This window comes from Dromaius novaehollandiae, chromosome 2 (assembly GCF_036370855.1).
Source record: "Dromaius novaehollandiae isolate bDroNov1 chromosome 2, bDroNov1.hap1, whole genome shotgun sequence".
Taxonomy (NCBI): Eukaryota; Metazoa; Chordata; class Aves; order Casuariiformes; family Dromaiidae; genus Dromaius; species Dromaius novaehollandiae.
The window spans coordinates 41574335-41598889 of NC_088099.1; the positions used below are offsets into that span (position 1 = coordinate 41574335).

Here is a 24555-nt window from a genome sequence, read left to right on the forward strand (position 1 = left end):
TTCATGTTCACACCTGAATATCTATATGTATGTACACAAAATAAAAGGTCCACCAAAATGTATAGATGTCCAGGCAATTCCTCTACAATGTTTTGTTTGAAGTTCTTTGGTTGAGAAGCATGTAAATATATGAACCAGTATATGGAGAGATGGGAGCATGCATATTCCCACACCTGTTAAGTAAGTGGGAAGTAGTGTCATCTAGTGGTTAGTTCAAAGCTAAATGGGACAGGAACTGTGATTCAGTATGTATTATTTACAATTCTTTTAATTTGTGCATTGCTGTACGCTGCAACTTAGATGAAATCAATTTTGTTTCTTTGTGTCTCACTAATTCAGTGCTAACTGTGTGATTAATTTCTTTCCAGAACTGCGTTTAAAATATGAATGAAGTACTGTAGTCTGTTCTAGATTTTTGTCAAAAGACTTGCATTAAAGCTCTAATTTGCAGGTACTTCTGACACAAAAACCATGGTAAGGTGCTAATACAAAAGCTAACTTCCACCTGAATCCAACATTATCTGTATGATTACTTGCTAGATAGAGTCTTAATGAGTTACACTTTTATCTATTACCATTTCATCTATTAAAGAAATTGAAATCTACAGAAACACTGAATGAAGAACTAAACATACTATAATGGACCAGTTACAAATAGAGCTCTTCCAGCTGCCCTTCCTAACCAGCAACTCTAAAATAACAGTGATGCATATCTTAAGTTTCTGCTAACAAAGCTGATTTCTGACCAGAAGGCTGGAGTATTCTTTTTCATCTAGTAAGCCCCGAAAAGTGACAGTTCTTCTTCATATCCCTAATATTTCCTTTTCAGCTCACCAAGGCCAAAATGTCATCTTCCATTGTAAAACAAAAAATCAAAGCCAAATGGTAAAAATGCAAAGTTTTGGTTAAACAAACAGTCAGTATTTCAGTGGTTTTATCTGCAGCCTGCAGAGCAACTAAACAAAGCCAAGATATTGTCCATCTCTTTGACAGACAAAGAGCCTCAGAGGTCCAGAATGACATGCCTGGGGCTGGCACGTGATTAGAGTAATTAAATTAAATAGCAGGAAGCATGTTTTCCATATGCCATTGCCTGGCCACACACAAACTGTAACAGTAAATCTTTTATATTACATTGGTTCAGGGAAATGTATAACCATTTTATAAATGTGTGATGCCCACAAAAATAAAGTTAAAGGGAATATAGTAGCATACTAAATAGGCTCCCTGGCTTTGGTCCTTGGTCTGAAATGCCAAACAAGTTCATTCCTTATTTATTTTTAAAGGTGCAGCTCAAAATGCCCTCAGGATGTGAATATTCAGGAAGCATTACCAGGTTTACATGGAAGGATAGTGCTGCTGATCTGATTCAGAGGAAAAAAAGTAAGATCCCAACAGTGAAGTTAAGAGAAATGTCTTCAGTATCTTACAAATTGAAATTCTAACACATTTCTGTCAGTCTTTTGCAATAATTCAGTGCTCCACAGATGTATTAAAAGAGCATTTTTGTTTCATTTCCTTTTTCCCAGCAATATGACTTGAATGTGATTTTTGTTTTCATGGCCAGGTGTTACAAGATACAATGTGTTTATCCATGCCATAATGCAATCAGAAGAATTGCCAGGCAGTAGAATCATCTATCATCCTTGATTTTATTTAGCATTGAGTTATTAAAATCAGCTAGAACACTTACCAATCTATTTGCAACTAACCTTCCACTAGTTGAAGATGCCAAATTAAATCACTGGTGGTTTTGTTTTGTTATGTTTCTTTGCATGGTAAAAAAACCCTTCTCAGCACATGCAAACCTGTTCTTGAAAGTTAATTAAAACTGTATGCTTCTTTCTGGTAGAATATGCACGGGATAATTTCCTGACTATTTTAGATATTTCATCTTTTGCTTTATCTGTTTCCTTAACCCAGAATGCTGAAACAAGAGATAACAGAAACCTCAGTGCTTCTGATTTCAGGTCCAGCACTAAACTAAAGTGTTAAGTTTAATAATTGATAATTATACAATGAAATCAAAGTACAATCTTCCAGCTGGAAAAATAAATGTAAATTATGTTTAATAAGTAGTATAACAAAGACGATAGAATGTTGCTATTCTTGGCACAATCTCTAGTTATTATAATATTTCTCAAATTATTAAAGTGAGATTCAAGATGTCATAAATATGGAGACTTAAGGGTTGGGGTTTTTTTTCCTTCTACTCCTTTGGATGTTCTCTTTACTAACTAATCTCCATTATTTGATCTGGAAAATTCTTGTTTAACAGTGAATCTAAGGTAATTAAAGGAGACAACAATCACAGGAATGTGAAAATCAGCATCTCATGTTTGTAGCGGCTATAAGCAGTAAAGCTGGCAGAACTTTCTTTTTTTCTGAACAATGTTTTTCTTAACTCTCTGATCCCTCACTTCTATTCCCTGAAAGCTGCAGTGAATTTTGGTTCAAATTGTTTGGTCTGAACAACCTATAAAATGTGTTAAAATCATCAGTTAAAAAGCAGAGCAATTAATGCCTCATTACAATCTTGTCTGCTAGAAAATGAAAAAAGGCGCAGAGCAAGCTCTTTGCCTGAACCTAGGCAGCAAGAAAAAGCCGTATGCTGTGGCTGAAGCAGCGCCGCTGTATCGGAAGGAGACTGAGCTGCGAGGCAGCTGCTCTCCGACCCAAGTGCGGGTTCTCCAGCCTCACTTCAAGATGTCTCGTAAGACGTGTCATGACTACTTCTTCCTCCCCTCCAGCCCCCCTGTTACTTCCCACAGAAGCACCTAACCGAGGAAACCCATCTGCGACTCCGGCCCCCGCTCGAGGCCGGCTCCGGGCTCCCTCCCCGCTCCCTCCCTTGCAGTGAGAGGCAGGTCCATCCAAGCCGAAGCAGCAGTAACTAAAGGCTCGTGGCCTTTCTAAAGCAGTCTCCTTTTTGCAGCACCGCTTGCCTCCCCATATGCAGAAGGGGGCGAATTCAGAGCACTGTGCGGGAGGAGGCTCTGCTGAGCAGCAGCCAGCCGCTGGGGCCGGGCCAGGCAAAGGGCCGGGGGCTGCTAGCCGGGAGCTGCTCACAGGAGCAGGGAAAGGCAATGGCAGCTCCCGGCATAACTGCTACTCTGCCAAATATATTCTTGGAAAGCTACTCTGTGATTTTCACACTCTGGTGTTTCTTCAGCATCACCCCATTGAGGAAAACAAGCTATGTTCTGCAAGGAGTCTATTTCCCTGTGAACCTCCACAACTGCTCAGTGGCCCAGAGGAAATTATGCCTATAGAATGAACTCAATAGCATCTCTTTGCCCTTATAATGCATGTAGAGCTATCAAAGCAAGTGAATTTCAGTCCAGTGGCTTATGCTGATATTGAAGAAACTAATCTTGTCCCTGGTGAATTGCTCAGGCCAAAAGATTTATAGAGTTTTGTTTTTCCTGTCCTGGTCCCTGAAAGTATCCATCCTATTCTGTATTCCAAAGATCTATTTTTTTAAACCCTCAGTGCCCCCTCCAGTACAGCACTTCTCAGAAACTACTCAACACAGGGATGAAGTATGGCAGCCGTTTCTGACGGCAGCAGTAGGGGAGATAGTTGTTCACTAGTGATGCAACAGCATTGCAACAGCGAGCTGCAGAGAAGGAGCTTAGGCAAGTACTGAGTCTGTTCTGGTAGCAGGCCAGGTGTGAGATGAGTATTTTTCAGCTTCTAATTTTCCACAGAATATCTAGGCTGTGCAGTCAGCTGTGAGGCTTGAATCTGCTGGGTTTGTTGGGCCCACGGACTTATTCCAATGAATGAAGCTTTTATAGCATAGAAGAGTGAAATACACCTATATTGGTCCTTCTTGACAGAAGTTACTGTTGCATTTACAGGATTCTGCAGGCTGAATGCAACCAACCTCAATGGGATTGTGTCGCTCCTTCCTGACTTGTCCTATGTGGTGTTATAACTCTACCTCCATTTCCAAACGTCTCACCTGAAAATTCTTTTTCTTTTCATTTATTTAACATTCATATTAAAGCAGGAGAAGGAAAAACTGAGAAATATCAGCACCACATAGATAATAACTTGCTATGCATCAAGTGTTAAGTGTTTTTTCTTCTGACACTCTTAGCCCCTAGCTGAAATAATCACCCAGAAGAAGAGCAAGTAGACACAGTAGTGTTGATCCTGTTAAGAAGATGTAAAAACCTTCAAAACATTTTTCCGTCTCTGTAACATGCCATATCTGGCTGTAAGACAATACTCAGCCTTTTGCAATGATACTAAATGTGCAGGTGACCACAATAGCAAGAAAGAGAACCACACATTTATTTCGTCGTATAATTTTCCAGATAAATTCATCCTTTCAGGCTTAAGTGAACCACTTATTCATGGCCTCCAGGATTGGTTACTGAAACCCAAATATATGATGGAAACTGTGCTATGAAACTTTTTCTTTGTGGTGACCAACTGAAGCAAACCTTTACAACACCAGCTTCATGAATGCAGTGCTCTGGTGGCTCAGGCATCCCCCAGAGGAGAACCTTCTGCTTGTTCTCTGAGTATGCTTTATACAAGCAGACTTCACTGCCTGAAAAAGTCTCGGTGTTCGATGGCTGCTGTAGCCACTTGCCAGTGAAGCAGTGTGAGGTTCAAGAGTGCAGTGACTGGGTCTTTCACAGAACCGGACCCAGAGGGTGCAACCTGGCATGAGCTGACCATGCGCATGGGCTTCAGGGTGTTAACTGCACAGTGCAAAAGTCCTGTCTGATCAAGCCATCCCTGGCTTATCTTCTCGCTGAATCACACTGATTCTTGCAAACCCACACAACTCAAAAATGAAACGGATTTAATGTGTGTTGGGTTTTTTTTCTTGAGGGAAAGGGGCAATGGGGGTGAAAGAGAGGATTATTTATTTCACATGAGGGTCTAAGCTACTATAAAAGTGACAGTACCTGACTTGAGAGCATTCAATTCAAGCTTCTCAGAGAGGACTTGGGAAAATATGTAAAAAGGAGAGACAGCACTGGTGCTCTGAGCAGTCTGCCTGGTCAGTTTGTTATCCATCAACACAGATAAATAAGTCTCCACGTTCATTCTTAGTCTCTCGCTGAAGAAATGAAGTCTCGTTCCTTTCCCTTTCCTCTTGCTAGTCCTGCTTTGCCAGTGTTTGTGTTCTCCTAGCCTTCCTGCAAGGGCTGGAAAGTTTTATGAAAACAGTCTCTTTCAGAGAGCACAAAAAGCAATGCTGCATGTATTTTAACTGAAATCACTAGCCCTAACAAGGCCTACTCTCCTCCAGAAACGGCCAGATCTGAGCTATTCAAGTGAGGTATCCCTGGGTTGAGCCTGTGGCGGTGACACCTGTATTAGTGTTGCTACTTTTATTTTTCAGTCAGAAATATCAACAGAGACAGCTTTGAGGATCTCTGTAGAAAGTCAGTAGCTTCAGAAAACTAAAAGCTACACAGAAACTGATCTAGTTTATTAAAGTGGGGGAACTAACCAGAAACTATGACAAAAGACCTATAAAAATGAGAACAAAGATGTTCTGAAAAGAAAGGGAGATATCAAGAGATATGTTGTTAGGCTTTGGAGCCTTTGACGTCCTAAGGCAAGGTTTCAAAAATGGATCAAAACGGGTGAGAATTGAAGGGATCTTGATCACCATTTGTCTCTGTGTGCCGTCAGGTAGCTGGCTTTGGCATAGCTCTTAAACTTGTATTTTCGGTAAAGCAAGATCTAGGAAAATGATCTAGGAAGAAGAATGATTAGCCTTCTCAGTAGGTATCCATCCTTCTGGGCATAGGAGGAGTGCATTTCCCAACAGCAGGATGTTCCTTCTGCCCAGTGCCCATTTTGGGTCTGCTAAATGCACTGTAAAAGGGATCTGGTTTAAAAATCTGCCAACTGCCGCCTCAAAATCCTGCAGCGCTCTTCTTGATGGGTGCAAAATCAAAAGACTAAGGAAAGGCCTGGAGACTAACTGAACCCTCCATGTTTCACAAGCTTCTTTACAGTGAACCCGAGCGAAGGCTCCTTAGCCCTCACAATTGCTGCCTTGCTGTAATGTCATAGCTGTACTTTCCACAAGCTCCTTTGCTGAGGAAATACAGGCAAAACGAACAGAAAGACCTCCTTGGTCTCCTGGGGATCCAAAGGTCACAGGCCAGAACATGAGAGGAGACAGATTATGTACTGCTTTCTACATTAGAGCACCTACGTCTCAAAGGTATTCAGGCTGGGCTTCTCTTCCAGGACATTAAACAACAGAGCTTTATTAAGGTTTAGTCAGCAGTATACTGAGGACACAGTTATTCACACACATATTTTAAGGGAAGGAAGAAAATGAAAACGTGTGTGTGTATGTGACAGAGGGAGAGAGAGAGAAACATTCAGAGGTCAAAAGAGAATTCTTCCAAAAACGAAGCATCTAACAAAGCAGCTTTCCAAGAACACATAATCCTCTTCAATGACAATAATAAAAAAATCATACTGTCTGATACAGGAAATGATGAATTGCCTAATGGTATGAAAGTAATATCAGCTGACTGTCAAAATGTGAAGTGATAATTACTAGGCTGTGGACTTAGAAACTTTCAACTCATGCTAGTTATGTATCCCTGATTACGGAATTTTGCCCAGTGTTGCCTCAGAGGTCTCCTTACATGCTGCTTTCCCTGACAGAAGGGACTAGTAACAGTAATCAAGGTGCTATACCTCAAATATCTGAAGGAAGAAAACAAGCATAACAAAATTTTGGGTCAAAAAATAAAAGCAGTATGAACATTATTCAATGCAAGTATCCGTGAAGTGAAATAATTTGTCACTTCATAATGCCATATGGTTGCTCAAATAAATCAGTTCTCAATTTCATTATGTAACAAAATAAACCTTGTTGTAAACCGTCAGTTGCAAAAGCCAATAGGTGAGGCAAATGAAAATAACAAGCTCCTTGGCATTCATAGGAAAGTGAATTTGATATGATCATAAAATCTTGATTGTTTTCGAATCCAACTAGAAAAGGAAAATTACTTGGAAAAATTTTCATTCTGATGCACTCTCACATAGAAGCAACATAAAGAAAAGAATTATTCTGCCTGTAGCATTTGCTATAGATCTACATTTTTGACTATCACAGTTAAAAGCATGATACAGATGGACCGAACCTCAAGAGTAAAGAAGACGGAAAGCTATCTAAATATTCAGATGGGGCTTCCCCCATGTAGATGAATCAAAAATTTTCACATGCTTCTTGGATCCCCTTTCCTCATTCTGGGGATAGTCTATGGCTCAAATTTGATTCAAAAATCATAATGCCAGCTTATATTAGTCAGGTGTTGTTCTGGGACTGTGTACTGATGGAACTGAAGAAGGGCAGAGCAGTACAAGGTTACTGCCTCTCTTACTTTCTGCACAGTCAAAGGAGATAACTAAGGTAGCCTAGAAAAAAGAAGGTAAATTAAGCTAGTATGTTATGGGACTGTTGTTACTTTCTCATTTGTGGAGGGAGGAGAGGAAATGGAATGTTTCCTTAGAAGTCTGACAGTGTTCAAAAATTAGACTTCCATCTCACCTGTCCTTCTGGGTCGGAAGACCCAGCACTCTAAGGCCAAAAACGTACCGTGCTGTTAGCTTGGAAGGCCCAAACGTGCAGAGGGCACACTGAAGAGAGCATCTTCCAAACAGCCCTTATGTTTCAGGGCTACATACAGCTAATTTAAGACAGCTATGAAAGATTAAAACAAATGCTAGGAAGCCCCGCCCACCCCCCCAGCTGAATTCAAACCATCTCATTTAATCAGCTAATTAAGGCACTGAACCACTTACAATAAGTATCTGGTCTATCAAAACAACTCTAGTTACTAAGGTCCCCACGTAGCCATAATAAAGAATTAGGTGTTGCTGAAGAATGATTGCAAGTTACCAAGCTAGTACCCTTTTCACCCTCAGCTGATGCTGAGGCAGCCCCTGGGTCTCCAAGAGCTCAGTGTGCCTGCATGCAGAATGGGGAGATAGCCACTACAGGCTACATTAGTTATGGGGCCAGAATCAAAATAAGCAAAAGGAGCCTGACACTTGAGCTCAGCAAATGGGGATTAGAAACCTGGATATGCTAAAAAAGATTCCCTTTCCCAGTTCTGTTTGTGCATATAAGTAAGTGAAGGGGGCCCAGACCCCAAGAGTCTCTACTGCTCAGCCTTTTCATTAGCTATGCATTTTGGCCCAATTTTTTTTTTTCTTTCTTTTTTTTCTAATTCTAAATTAGGCTCAGTTAAAATGAGAGAAAAGATGCAAAGCACAAAGTCTTTCACATGCAATGGTAAATCCCACAAAAAACAGTGGATTGCACTAGAAAAATACAGAAGATAATTTTATCCATGATGATGATCTGTTTGCCTGAGGAATAATTCAGCATATAATGTTCTGATCTATAATACTCCACTGAGAAATGAGGTACCGCTACCACCCAGATGATGAGAATTGCATAAGGAAATCAGAAACTAAACAAATAAATGAAAAGCAAACAAACATCCCTTAAGTGGATAAGTAGGACATGCTGCTAGTGGGACAGAATACAATAAGGAAATTAACTTGGCTTAACTAATTCTGGCTGCAAATTGTAAAGTGTTCATAAGGGGGAGAAATAAGTAAACATTTTTAGATTGGTCCTTAGGACTAATGTTTATAAATTTTACCTTAGAATGCCAGTGAAGACAAAAACAGGGTATAGCTGGATTAAGCAACAAGGAATCTTAGAAATCCTGATGATGATGACGACGGAATGGAAATAGTGCATGAATGAATTGTTGAATAGAAAAGATGAGTGGTGGTAGTGTCTAAAAAGCTCCTGCTTTGCTGAGGAATTCAGCTTTTAATCCTGTTTTGTTAATGCCAGAAGATGGGGGGGGGGGGGGGGAAGGCTAATGTTATAGTAACTACAGTCCAGGAATGAACTGAATATATAAATATTATCTTGAATAAAATCTTGAATATATAAATATTATCAAGCTTTTTCCCTCATTTAGTAGTAAATGTAAACTCTAAGTAAATTTCTTAGCAAAATTCTAAACTGGCACCTACACTAGTTTTATTTTTTGGACAACAGGGAGAAATAAGCACTTGCTGTTCCAAAAAAGATGCCTATGACTCCTGGAAAAAATGTGACTTGTGGATTGTATCAGATTATGATTATTTTATTCAATGTGGGTGCTCTGATGCATGGTAAATAAATAATTTAGAAAAAAAATAGATATAGCCTCCAAGACAGGAATTTTGAAAACTGAAAATATTTAAGGCTGCTCTTCTAACTCTGACATGAGTAATTGAACAAAAGACATCTCAATAAAATCACTCTTGGTAAGAGAATTTACAGACACCAGATTCCAAATATGTAATAATCTATAGGGCAAGTAGTAGAATGTTTTACTGTTAATGCTACTTAAGCTTTGCTAAGCTAAAACTTGACTTTTTTATCTAGTAATTTTCATGTGTTAGTGATAAAACTTTTTTTTGCTGTTCTACAGCTGAAAATAATTTCATTGTTTTTACAGAAATACATATTCTTACATGTTCATGTGGCTAAAAGCATTTTATTTTAGTCAAAATGCTACCAGAATCAAAGTAGTTAAGAGCCAATGCAATTTAAATGAACAGTTAAAAGGATTAGATAGAATGCAACAATTTTCTGAACTCTTGTGGTAGTAATAGAGATGGTCATGTATATACAAACTATGTTTCTCTCTGTAAAGCTGAAGCAAAGTTCAGGAAATGCCGCAAACCAGGAGAGCATTTAACATCTTTGAGGATATACTTAGGTGCTTCTCTGAGGTAGGATTTGACTCTTTCTTCTATAACTGCTTTAAAGTCTGCAAAGTTTGTGGTTCCCCCCTCCCCAGCATATTTATAGGTGGCCTCTAGTTTTGCAAAGGTCTTGAAGAATATCAAACAGGGGAGCTCAGTTTCAGATGAATACTTTTTGGGTTCTCGATGGACTTTAGAAATGTGATGCAAATGATTTCAGTTCATCCAAATTTTGGATAATTAGGAGCCAAGAACTCGGGATTCACCTTTATCTTTCCCAAATGGTAGTATTTATGATCACATGGTCAAGACAAATGCCACGATGGGAAAATGAGCATGCATCAATAGTATTTCCACATTCACTAAAACTCATAATGGTTGATGTAGGATAAAACAAGAGACCAAAAATAGACTTTGTGTAATCATTGTAAAAATAGTGTAATAAAAACCTTGCTCCTGAAAACTTCAGTTGTTTCAATAATGTGTAGCATACACATTTAGTTATACAAAAGCAAAAGCACAACTAAGTTATCAACTTTACACAAAGTCAAATATCTGAAAGGGGATCTTTTAAAAAAAAACTTTATTTGAGAAAGGAAGAGACTTATATCAGAAGGCAAAAAAGGGAACATACAAACAGAATATATTTACAACACAAAACAAGAGATCACCTCTAAGGGTGTAAATTATAATAAATACAGTAGATTTAAAATGTAAGAGACAATTATCAATTAGAAATGTGGTTGTTTACACCCAGTTTTCCTTTTCACTGGTTCCAGGTAGTTTCTTTACTTTAATTTTATCCAAATTTGAAAGATTCTGAAGTTAAAGTCCACTAATGTACTAGGGTTTGTCACCTGAATGACATTATAAAAATATCTTTTGTCCTTTGTGAATACATGTCTTTGAAGTGATATCGTACAAAAGTCTTCTCATTTGCAAGTTCCTCCCCAAATAAAATGTATCTTAAAAGATGCACCATCCCTTTTTGACAAGGCTGAAGTTAGGTTTCAAAAAAAAGTAAAATTATACAGAATGGGAAAAATATATACTTTCATCTCTACATATGCTTCACTCTTTTGAAAGTGAATGTGATTTTTCAATCCAAGATGGCGAAAGATTATTATTAAAATACGAAGTACACATAAAAAACACCTGCACTTTGTCAATTAATAAATCTTTCCTACAAAAGATGATCTAATGTTGCAGGAAGCCTTTCATTTTATAGTGACTATTTAGTCATTTAATTTGTTTGGAGATCTTTTTAATAAAAAGGATAATGTATCTTTAGAAGTTGTAACATTTTATGAGAGATTTAATAATATTAGAGCAAAATGTAAACAACACATGCTAATAACGTATAGTAGAACAATTTCTACATTTGGCAAAACAGCTATCTCTTTTGAAACAGGATACTGCACCTTAAAATACCTTAGCTTTAGAAATATAAATATTTTTAATAGAAAAAAAACTGACAAGGATTCCAGGTCAGTTTGGGATTATCCATATTAAAGGGGTCTTAATACAATGAATCTTTAACTAGCTTAACAAAAGTAAACCTATAAAACAAGGTAAACATATCAAAAGGGAATATGAAGGAAATGTTTCACTGGAAAGCTTCCTTAACAATTTCCCTACTTGCTTTGTTATTTTCTTTGACAATAAATCAATTCATAGAGTGCCTTTAAAAACAGAGCGAACACTAGCCGGTCCCCCTGCCTTACATTCCTCAGCACATGAATCACTTGGGCTTCCTGTTTCCATAAGGCATTTCCTGCTCCCCCTCGCAGAATCACTTTTCTGCAGGAGAACAGCAGGGACCTGACAAAGCAGCCACTTAAACAAACAGTGCCTTCCACGGCACCCGGCATTGCTCTGTCTGATTTCCCAGCAACCGAACGGACCCCAGCTTTCTGAAAATGCACGCTGTCCCACTGCACTTTGCTTCCCAGCATTCGCAAAATGCTCTGCAACGATCTGCGTTTTCCTTTTGCCAAGCTGGCATTTTATATGCAGTCATTATTTTAGAATATGTCCATGAGACCTAGCAATAAAGATTATGCAATATTGTACGATTAATCTTTATTTAAAAAAATAAACAAGTGATTGCATATCAGATAATAATAATAGTTCTGTGCTTTTCCTGCAGTATCATAGTATCTGATTGGAACCTAATGCTGCATTTTGCTCCTCGCCAGTATTTGCATCTGCTTCATTTGAGGATGTCTCTGTGGACAGTATCATCAAATAAGACAGAATGAAAAATAAACTAAGCAGTGCAAAAAAGAAAACAATGCAATTTTTAAACAGTGCCTTGCTTTGCATCTTTACATCCACCTTGTATTTCTAGTCTTCTCTAAATTATACTTTATACACGAGCCCAGGACCACTGATATAGCAGTCAGTACCTGTCTACTGGGGAGAAAATACCCTATTGTTAACAGTGTTCAAGACTACAGTATGATACATTATATACAGATAGATGAAAGCAAAAGTCAGAGGATTCAAAATCAGAGAACAAGACTGTTTCATCAGTCAGGTCTGGAAACTAACTCCAAGAATTGCTGATCTCAACAAGCTAGGTGATACAAGTTCCGTTTCACTAGAACTAAGCGATGTCATGACAATCCTGGCCTAAGACATATTCTATTTATTATGCAAAGATTTAGATAGAGTAATTGACTGCAACAGGTATTTCTCTCAACTAGTGGCCTTAAGGAAGAGCTTCACTATGGTTTTAAGTGTGCATACAACACCTCTGCCGCTGTTAAATTCCTTGAACAATAAACTGGGATTTGCTAGTTCAGTGAATCAAAACACAATTGCTTATCAAAGCCTAGAAAATGCATGTGATGTTCAGATAATAACCTTAATGACAAATCCTGGAGCTAAATCTTTGCCTATTACCTGTTGCATAAAAGCAGCTTGCTCCCCAGATTCCATTTGCTGGGTTTGAATATCCTCATCACTGTCGGGCGGCTCCTCTTTGACTTTCACAGCCCCCACCTGCTGTCCTATTCTGTCATCCGCACCAGCACTGCTGCTCTCAGCCCTAATGCTGGCACCACTAGCAGGAGCTCCTTCTTCCTGCATTGAGGGATCTCCATGCAGCTCTTCTTCAGCTTCCTCCAGGTGACTGCCAGGCTGCTTTAGCTGCTCAATGGACTTGGAGAGCATCTGGAAGGAGGAGGAAGGCAACAGTTACTGTTTTTGCTGATGGCAAACACTGAGAATTACTAGATTTGCACTGATAAAAATCAAGCTTCCACAATAAAAGCAGGTAGCTACGCCCCTCTAACAAACTAATGTATAGGAAAAAAAGAAACACGGTTAAACAAAAACTCACTTGTTAGCCTGCAGCAGAAAATACCATATACGTAGAGAGTGCTATACAACAATACTAAACTAGCAATAAGGCAGAAAAATGAAAAATCATTACACATCAGTCACAATGAGTAAGTAATATGGTTACAATTTTGCTATAAAGAAATTAGGGAGTGTTCACACGAGCTTCTCTACCAATTAAAGCCTGAAGGCACTAATGTCCAGCAAAGAAGTGGTGACAAGGAGCTGGTGTTGTCATCCCTCATGTGGCACAAAGAGGCTCCCTGGGAAGACTACAACTTTTGTCATACACAGGTATCTCTTTCAGCTGTAGTGATATAACACAGCTACCCAGACAATAGTGTTTTTACACAGGTAACTGCTAGTATAAAGCTTTGCTGAGGTGCCACATGCCTCGATCGTGCAGTCAAATATAGTTTATGCTTTCCTATTTAAGATTCAGCAAATGTAATCCAAAAAAAGTCACCCTCTGCCCTGCTGAAAGAGACATAAATCAAACACACGCCTAAGCATCTGCAGGATCAAGTGAGAAATTATCATTTATTCACCTGCCCCCTAGCCTTGATTTCAAGTAAAAAAAGATTTGTATCACCAAGGTCAAATATACTGAGAGGGAAAAAGCATCTTTTACGATTATACTTGTATTCTTCCCTTCTTCTCCCTCCTGTGCCTCCCCCCAGCTGTGAAGTCTTTCAAACTGAGTTTTAGCTAGTGATATATGCTGAGTTACTGGATTGTTTGAGTAGCTATTTTGGCACAAACCATGGATGTCGTAGTTCTTTGCTTCATTCTGTTTGCTAATGCATATGGAAAAATGCTGCCCCAGTGCAGGGCAGGTTTGTCATGTGAACTAAGAGCCAGAGCCTACAGCCAAATACAGGAACTCGCACAAAGCCAGCAGCAAGAGCTGGAAGATCTGTTTGTGCAGTTCCAGGTGATGCTCTGATGCTTAAGGCTAATATCCACAGTGGAAGTCTACAGGCTTCAGTCACAGAAATCCCTCATTTTGGAGGTAAGGGGAGCAAAATGGCTTACTAAAAAGGAAAAAGCAAAAATCCTTTTCCATTTCTGTAGTAACTGGCAAATCACAACACATCTCCTTCACGGTGCAGGTGGCATTGATATAAGCCAAGCAATACTTATTAGTGCAACTAATGCAAACTGTCTCCTTTTAATCAGTCTGCAAGATTTCTCAGATCAAACCCATAAATCTTTTACAGTTGTTTCTTAGGGGATGATGCTGACCAAGAAGGCACTGAAGCTAGCTACATGTATTCAGATCGGGTACACTAATTTCTGTTGCTTAGTCAGACACCTGTGGGTGATCCTTCTCCATTCCTCAAGCAAGGAAAAAAAAAAAGGGAAGAAAAGAGTCTGGCTGCTTGGCTGGCTGACTAGCAAGCAAATACAAGCTGAAACATCTGTGTGACAGATAATCATATACAGCTACGAGAGTCACTGATGCTGATCCATCTGTAAAACGTTCCATATGCCAGTTACTTGACATCAGGTGGGTTATTCTGGCAGGAGAGCCAAGAGAAAATGGGTGCATATCCATAGCAAAGTTAAGACACATATTTAGCTCATTACTGCTCTCCTTTCTATTACGCTTTTTCACTTTTATGTCACCCTCTTTCTCCTTCATGCTGCTACATGGCACAGATCTTCAGTGCTGCCGAGCTTTCTGGTGCAGCACATTATGTCCTGGAGTATTTAATTTATACATGGAACACCCTCAGATGCTTTTTCCATGTAATCAGAGGAGTGACAGAAGCATGTAAGGTGCTATGGAGACTACAGTGGTAACTGTGTACATTTTGATTTGCAGTGGCATGCTCCCACACCAGTAGGAGATTTGCTCCAGGCTTGAGTGGCAGCAGGAGCTAAGCAAATTAAACCGTGTAGAACTCTGTGAAATTAAAATGTATATATACTTTCAGAATAGATTTCATAGTGCATAAATATCATCATCTTTTATGCAGAAGCTTATTAAAAAAAACTTAATTCTCAATTCTACCATCAAGTCACAATGTAAAGCTGAACCTCAGCTACAATTTGCTGAACTTCAAGGAGTTCAGAGGGAAGTGGAGAAGGCAAGGGACTATGAGGCAGTACGGTCATTTCCTCTCCTACAATAAAGCATGATAAAAAGAGGCTGAGGGCAAGGGCAGAAGCCAAAACCAGTAAAATCACCCTGCTGGCCAGTCTGCTAAGCCACAGTTGTCCCATTTCTCCATATCAGCACCACGCATCAAACACTGCTCAAGTCCTTTCACTGTGCAGTTGGATGCTTCTGCTTAAACTTAATGTTTAAATCCTTCACTTTAAATTTCAACTTACCATATATGTATATTTTTTTGAATCTATCTGTAGTTAAATGCAGGACTTTCTGTTGGTTTAAACACACAATTTTGATTTTGAAAAAGTGATTGCTTAATCTGAGCTCTACTAGGAGTATATTTAAAAATAATAATAGAAGTGTTTTATCTAATGAATTCAGATAGAACTGTCTTCTCAAACCAGCACATATTACTTTTATAGCTATTCCAAGCAAAAGAGTCACCCAAAAAATAACTTCATGCTAATGTAACCTATATTTTTTTTTCTTTTTATTTTCAGGAAATTAAACTGTAAGGGATATGCATGAGCCAAAGTAAATAGTGGCAGCAGGAGAGGAAGCATTTACAGAAGTCAAGTCTATTGTATAGCTGTAAGAGTCTCACCAAAAAAAGACATCAAAGACAATCTAACCTGCTTGGTTGTACAGAAAAATGGGAGACTAAGTATATATAATCTGGACACTGCAACAGACCATTTTGTAAGTTTTTCCGTTGCAGCCATTGTCTTTTTATCTCCTCTGTAATGACAAGCTCATGTAAAACACATCATTTCCAAAGACATTTTAAATAAAATGTCTTTACAAAGAGACAAAGGACAGAGAATAGTCCAGCAATAGCCATGACATATTTCTTTCCTTTATAGATTGTTCATTTTAAATACACAGCTGTTGTTTCAAAGAACTCGTTCATATGCTTATAGAACACATTTTTTCTCCTTCTTTCCTATGGCTATCAGTTTGCTTTTACTAGCTATGTATGTTGTTAGCTATACAGAATCATCCTGGCACCTGCTCACTGGGCACCACTAAGGGGCTTATTTATCTTTCAAAATAAGTCTTTTCCATGTGGCTTAGATATTAGTTCTCAATAAAGGAGAAAATGCTCTGGCTATTTTTTCAGGTTCCACACATTTTTTGCTATTGCTATAGTTTTGCCCCCCCAAAACCCACTATTTATTAGAAATATTTGAAAGAAGAAATGTGTGTCTCACAACCTCTCACCTTCAGAAGATGCTAGTCAGAAAGGTTCAGCTGGAAAGCCTGAACCTCAGTTGTGACATGTTTAATGAAATTACGCCCATTTACTCCAGGTGAAGCCTGGATCCAAACAGTCTTTGATATTTCATTAGAAAGCAATCAGAGCAGTAAATGAATAATCTGGAGTTAATTGTCTCTGTAAAATACTCCTATTGACAAGAAATATCTTCCTAGTTTTTTCCATCAGTAAATCAGTAGAAACATGCATATTATTTTTTATTAATAAATATTGAACAGTTAGCATCAGCATCCAAAACAGTGAAGAATTTTCATTCCTTATACATTTTTGTCATTTATTTTTTCACCTCACAGTCTTGCCCAATCACTCTTTTCCTATACAAAGATATTCTAAACTTCAATAAAACTGAAATTCAGATACTCCTTATTTAATCTTTAAAATTCTCCAGGCTGCATCCATATTTTAGTTCACACTGCAAATTGCCCCATTATTTTAATTCTTACTACTCCAATACAAAGAAGGATTTTACCATAGAAATATATTTGTGAATAGTTAAAGCCCTATAAATATATTCTAAGAACACATGCAGGGTTCCCATATTGAACAAATGAAATCTTGGTCCCAGCGAAGCCAGTGCTAGCTTGTCATTGGCTTCAGTAGAGGCAGGATTTTACTCATCACATGCAGTGATAAAAATAACCTTTAAAGGCAGAAGGCTCCATTCACTTACTGCTCACATTATTAATTCTGAGATTTTCTTGAACTCAGATTTCTGCTAGTGGATTTGCACTTACACTAGCTACATCAAAATTCTTTTTTTCTTTTTTTTTTTTTGTAAGTGGCAGGGTCAAAGTTTTTTAGATGCAGAGATACGTACATAACATCAAGATCTTAAGTTTTTTTAGGTAGCAGCAGTCTTTCAGTACCTGATTGCAATAATTTTAACTGGAGTTTTCAGACACTGCAGTCTCATTATTGAGCAGAACGAAGTTCAACAATGGTGATCAAAGGGCCTTATGAGGAAATAAGCTGTCATTTGAACAGAAGTATATTAAAGCTGACAACAGCAAAGTCGATCTTCCCAAAGACAAGTGGAGTTCAGGTTACTGGACATTCATTATTATTTTTCCCCCAGAAAGCTGGGACAAGGGTTTCTACCTACTTTTGGATGGGATGTGAACATTTGCATTTGAGCTAGAATATTTTCAGAAGGTCGGTGTACTAGATCCCACAGGTATAAATGTCAGACTTCAGTGGAGATGTATACTGTTTCCAACATCAAAAATCCGGCATCTGACAGCTGATCAGAAATAATCCATAGGGGATCTTGTCTTTGTTAGTAAGGACAGAAGCACACCTCTTGGCAGTGATTTGTTTCTTTTCAGAATGGAAATGATCCAGGGAACTCTTTACCTCTGGTCTATGTTAGATTTTTGCTTGTTATCACCCTTACAGCAGCTCTGGCTTGCTCCTGAAGTATATTCTTTTATCAAAGAAAAGAATTGCTTTTTTATACAAGATATATATAAAATTGAGGGGAGTGGGGAGAAATTGTTGCTCTCTTCCTCTTTTTTGCTGTTACAGCAAGATTTCGCCCATATTTCCAATGAAAAAGATCTAACCAAAAAGATTTTTCAGTGAGTGCTGACACATGCCATATCATCTTAGGTCAGGGTGAAAATTAAAATACTGGATTCTGTTGAAATATATTAAAGCCTTAAATGCTAAAGTTCTAAACATCAGGAAAAGAAAAAGAAAGGAGGAACAGAAGAGAAACTGAAGATATTAAAACTTGTTCTAAGCTCTTAATCAATTGGCATTTCACAGTCTTGTCATCTTAAAATCATTTTTGTTGTCTATCAAAAACTTTTAAGAGAATGTTTGAGTACTTTTTACTAAATAAAGCATTTTTTTTATGCCCAGTAAGGAGGGAATATACATTTTTGCGGACTTCACCGTATGGCCTACGTACAGAAGAGTAACAGACAGAACAATGGAAAATAATAAATGCATGTATTCCCTTGATGCAAGTGCAAACTTCTCCTAAGAAATGATAAGCTGGGCCATTGCTTTGCTCCCTGGTCTAGGACACCCCTTGTTTTCCAGGCTGACTGCAGTCTTTTTAGTTTCTTATCCAGTCTAGTTCTTGGGAGGTTCAATATATTCCTGGTTAAACTAAAATGAAGCTACCTAATCTCTTTGTATGATTCATATCTGATTTATTTGACTCAAGTTTAATTTTGACATTCAGGACAAATGTATCTATCTGTCACATCACATATCCCCAAATGTTACAGTAAAATTTATGTCAATAAGCATATGATCTAACAAAAACATGTAAGTTTGGTTCTTTCCCTTGTGAGGAATGCAGGAACAGTAACTGATCACTTTGCAGTGAATACCCACAAACAGCACAAAGACTCAGTACTTTACTACTAGAAATTCTTTTCTCTTCAGACAGTTGAGGGCAGGTGAAATGTTTTCAAAACCTGAGGCTACAAGATGAACATATGCCATCTTGATTAAACATATGGAATGCATACTCAAAGAAAAGCCAACTGGAGTCCTAGTTGAGTAATCAAAACACCCAAGCTGAGAGGGGTTAACATGCGAGGATCAGCCCTGAACTTTGAAGTTTTCTGGTCTTCATTTTTCCTAATTAAGACAAGATTTAATAACCAAACCACTGTACAAACTATGTACTTAAACGCTAGGTTTGCTTCTAATTTTGTTGGGAATTCCTAGTAGATTCCAAAGAATCAGTACCCCATGGGAAGTTCACCCAGTAAGGTGGACTGATTTTTTTTTTTCATTTTCTTATAGGTACCAGGGCTGAATGCCCACTTTTCACCTTTTTTCCCCTTGTCATTGCCTCTTATATAAACTTATGAATTAACCCTTAAATAAAACAAGAAAAGGAAAAATGCACGATTAATATATCCTTGAAATATTCTAAGAGCTCTGTCAAACAACTTCTGGAAAGTTTTCTAGTAAGTGCAGAAAAAAGTTCTTTAGATAAAAGCATTTAATTACTTGCATGTCTACATTTTAGAGCAGGAAACAGCATCACATTTGTTGTAGAAGCATTGGCCACTGATTAATATATCTACATTCTGCTGCTCTTTGTTTATTAGTGGATGGTCCCTTTTGTTTTTTTGGTTTTTTTTTTCCACTAGAATAAGGTATTACTCTATAGGGAAACAGGGTAAGAATTCAACTCTATATCTGATGTTAGAAATAATGCATGCTTTTCGTTCTCATTTTTTTGGTATTGAGTTTTATACTGCCATGTAGATAATAAACATCAATGTTACTAATCAAAGAGAAGGAGTTATTTTAATGAAAGCTGATTAATTTTTTTCAACCGATCAATAAATTTCTTACCCAAAAAAGATAAATTTAATCAGCTGACTGACTTCAAATGAGTTTTATACATACTCCAGATACTATTCCGTAATGAGTAAGCTTAACATATGACTCGAAGGCATCTGAATGGAATGCTTTCTGAAACTGGAAATGGCAAATAAAAAGTCAAATAGGAATTCAGTAATTTTTACGGCATCATTCACGTATTCAACAGGAAACCAGCTGTGATTTAAAACTGTGATATTATTTGATCTCTATTTCATTGAATTATATTTTCATCGATGTCAGCAACCATAAACTAATTTTGTATCATTTTTCAGAAAGCTGAAAATGAAGATCTATACAAATGCACACAAAATATGCATAAACAAGGTACTTGTACAATAACCTGTCTATTGTGAGCGACCACATAGCACTAATACTGTGCTTCCTTATTACTTTTCAATCTTTAAGTTTAGTGGAAAGTCCTTACTTTGGGAACTCACCTTATTCATGTGGATCTGTTGCTGGTACTGTTTTTGCTTCTCCAAAAACTGTTGATGTTGCTGCTGGATAACCAGCTGGGCCAAAGTACTCTGAGGAAGAGGAGCTGACTGGGTTCGATTCAGTGGCCTGTGACGAGGCAGTTTGTGGGCAGCTCTTATGCCAGGTGAGACTCTTTCCTTTGCTGCTAAAGGAGACTGAGGATGAAGAGGAACCGATCCTGCAAAACAGCAACATTTCACTCCAGTGTGAAGAACAAATAAACTAATAGATCTAATAGAAGAGAAATCTCTCAGTAAGAAGCAGGGGAGCATACTGCAGAAGTCTGCATCGGCATTGATGCAGTGGAGCATATATCATATGCCTAGCCACACTGGAAAGTTCAACAGCTGCAAATGAATGCGATGAAGTAAACATTTTCTCTTTTCTGTAATCATTGAATTCTTTCATGGTAAAGGACTGGAGCAGAAATCACTGAAGTGGGTAAACAAAACAAAGACACTGCACTGCACTAATGTCAATGACAAATAAAATGTCATTAAAACACCTAAAATTAATACTGTATTGAAGCCTTGATCATTACCAGTCACAAGAAGCTTCTGCTGTCTCATTTGTTCTTTCAGTAACAGATGTTGCAAGAGAGCTTGGTGGCTGCTATTTGGCTTTCCCTCCAAAGCAACATGGGGATGAGTTGAAGCTGGAGGAATGTTCCCCCCATACTGTCCAGCCAAGGCCACTCCTTGTCTGAGCGTCTGGGTCTCTCCCTTCTGCTTTTCTTTGAATGACGATGAAGCCTGTCAGAAAAACAATGGCATTGGTAAATGCTTTTCATAGACCCAGTCTTTTATAACTCCACATAATTAGATGGTCTGATGCCATACTTTTAAATATATATATAAAAAAGGTTAAAGTCTCTGCCTTATGCTTTGCCTGTGAGATGAAAAGGGAGGAGCAGCATGCCAGTTAAATTTAACATCATGAGAAACTGAGTAATGGGATCACTTGGAAAAAAAAATCAGTAATAAAAGCCAAAGCAGCAGGAACTACTGATCAGAACATTATTAATGAAATGGCAAGACTGAGACCTATATTTAAAATCATGAAAGATCTTTCCACAGTCTCCTGTGCAGGAAAAGAGAGGATCAGAGGAAATAGTTTACATTGAGCTTGCATTATGCAGGGATTGTTTTTTAACATAATTTTCCATCAGACAGCAAGTTAGTCAGTAAAACAAAATAACTACCTGTAGTAATCGTAAGCTATTGCCTTTCCTGGAGCGTTTCCTGACTCCCTAAAGGACAGCACAGATGTGAGTTATCCTCTTTGGAAAGTAAATTTTTATAGTAAAAAATTCTGATCTACTGAATCATCAAGAGCTCTTGTGTGCGTGTGGCATTTTAAAGTGCCCTTATAAATTGCTTGGTTATTGATTGGAGGCCTAATTTTGGGAGGCTTTGGTCTAACAGAAAAATATGTTGAGGCCTGCAGGTTACCACTAATGGAATGTCATGGTAAAAAACAGTAGGTCTGATAACTTGAATTCCACATATTCTAATGAGGCAAAGTAGGCTTTCTAATTAATATTTTTGGGGCATATGCTTACTTCACACTCTGCCATCACCCTTCCCTGAAAAACACCAAAGTAAACTTTACAATTTACAACTCCTTATTCTAGCAACAGAAATAAACATTACATTGCATAAATCAACCCCTTCGTTTTTTCAAATGCCAATTTGGTGCTAGCTGACCACATCAAAAGCTCTTAGGATTTGAGTGAGAAAATTAAAGGTATTTTCATTTCCTTTGTTAATGTTATAAAATTTCTTTGAACCTAGTTATATGTTTTGTGAATTAGCTAGGAAATTTTTGATGACATGGTTTGGAAAAGTAAGCATTACTTTTCATGATCAGTTCAATTTTTCCATTCCTTAAAAACAATAATTTGCTTATAAATATCTCATGAAAGGCTTCTAGAAAACTGATTTAGAGCGTACACAATTTTCCTCCGAAATGTCACTATCTGATCTTAAAAGGCTGGACTGCAGCAATATATTATTGGTGAGAACACTGCATGTACTGAAAAAGTCATAAAATGACATGAAACTTGAACTATATTTAGCACTGGAATTAAGTAGAACTTATTACAAACCATAGTAGGCTGCATATTGTTTTATACAGTGGAAAGTTTTATTTACACAGCTAGAATTTTTATAGAAGTTACCAATTCATATTCTATGAAATCTAAATTGCTAAAATTTCTTCACATTTCATACACTGTTGTGCAGAACAATCATATACTTTATACTAATATTTTTACCATTTTTGCTGGAAATTGGAAAGGGTAGAATTTTGACTAGTGACAACATTTTCCATTATTTTACAGGGCCCCAGATTTCACCTCTAGATTACTGTGACTTTGTCTAGATTTAAAGATCCTTATCCATCAACATGGATTGCTATCCATACCATGTCTGTGGTTTTATGCATTTCATACACCAGTTGAACATCTCACTACAAATAAAGTTGATTGCTGCAGCTTGAACAAAGGCCATATGAATGTAACTGGTCAAATAAATACCAGAAGTTGTTTCCGTATCTGCCTATTTTATTGGTAATGTCTGATAGTACAACCCTCAAATAACAAACCTACCTGCAGGAATACCAGATACTTCCCCTACTATGCTCCATACAAGCCTAGGTTACTGCTGGAATCTCACTGTAAAAATAGTTACAGGAGTTGTACTTTACCAGGTACCATCAATCATTTACCCAAAATCATTTAGTATAAAAGTTCAAATTGTATGACCTCCTCATATGCTATACCTCACCATGTCTGAAATCAGATATCTGATTTGCAGATACAAATACAATGCATCTGGCCTGTACTTAGCTAAGCTCCATACTGGTATTTGTTTATTTGTTATTAAGAAGGATTATTGCTTCAAGTCATGGTCTTAAACTTTCAGATGTTGCCCATGCAAAGAAAGGGGTGAATGGCTTACATCCCCAAATGCTAAAAAAAAAAAGAGAACAGGCAGAAAGTAGGTTTCCTAGAAGACAGAAATGCTTTAAACTTGTCACTTACACTGATGTGCGATTGTACTGCTGGAAGTCCCAAGGTAATGTTGGGCAGAGAAGGGGATGTGTACAGACTCAACAAGTTCACTGATTCTTCCTGTATCAAAAGACGTTGCTGTGAAACCAGATGCTGGAATAAAGGAGAAAAACAACAGATGTATAATCTCCAAGCTTTTTATCTTGGTTACTCTATCCTGGTTATCCTGCTACATTGAAAGCCTGTTATGTATCATACATTAGTTTGCGTCCCATTGGGGTTCCAGATAAGAAAAAGTACAGTACTGTCCTTCTAAAAAGGCTATTAATATTTCCTGTCTTAAGAAAACAAATGGTATTTGTCTAGGATTATGCCTTAGTTAGTAAGTCAAATTCCTATGCAAAACCAAAATCTTGAGGATGCCTAGACCATCTCCTGTCTCATCACCTACACTTTCGCTACTATAAGTTCAGTGGGAATTTAGCCAATATATTCAGGACTATAAGACAAACCGTAAAGCACAGTTTGCCTTTGGGAACAAGGGAGATTCATCCCCTAAGGTATATGAGGCTATATATAGCCAAATCAAAGGTGTCACTGAATGTGAATGTATTAGACCTTTACTTACCATGTCTATTAAAATTTTTATTGTAAAGTATGAAATGCAGCTCACAAATAGATAATGTATTTTCTAATTCTGATTGTGATATGGGGATATTTCAGTTGCATTATTTAGTTCTATTTATGTGGGAATTTAGGGTATCAACTTAGGCAGAATTGCCACACCTTCCACTTAAAACAAATGTACTCTGTCCCTCTCTCTCTATATATGTATATATAGAAATAGTGTCCCATCATTCTCTGATGGTGGGATACTCCCACACAGCTTTCCTAATTCCGTTCAACTAAAAATCTTTAACACTTCTTTTGAATCCTTGTGATATAATTTTCAAGGACATGGAGTTTCCGATATATTTTTAATCACTGTCAAATAAAAATGGACATGCAACAAAGATCACCCATTGCCTTCCCATTTTAGATTCATCGGAAAGAAACATAAAAAGTTACATGACCACAACAGGAATCTTTTTGAAGCCTTTGCCTCTCTGCTTTAACAGTCATGTTTTTCAACATGTGGTCTAGTATAGTTGCTTGAATTACACTTTCTGTTTAACTCTTGCTTCCCTCCCAGAA

At 37.7% G+C, this 24555-nt stretch overlaps 1 protein-coding gene across 1 annotated transcript in view; it reads right to left on the reverse strand.

The window, feature by feature from the left end:
- The window catches only part of HDAC9 (histone deacetylase 9), a 306119-nt gene that overhangs the window by 178964 nt on the left and 102600 nt on the right, over positions 1–24555 (reverse strand). The window contains exons 9-12 of the mRNA XM_064506335.1: positions 23392–23514; positions 20890–21100; positions 20309–20526; positions 12685–12954 (exon numbers count right to left, since the gene is read on the reverse strand). Of these exons, the coding sequence (XP_064362405.1) occupies positions 12685–12954; positions 20309–20526; positions 20890–21100; positions 23392–23514 (822 nt within the window). The remainder of the gene's footprint in view (positions 1–12684; positions 12955–20308; positions 20527–20889; positions 21101–23391; positions 23515–24555) is intronic.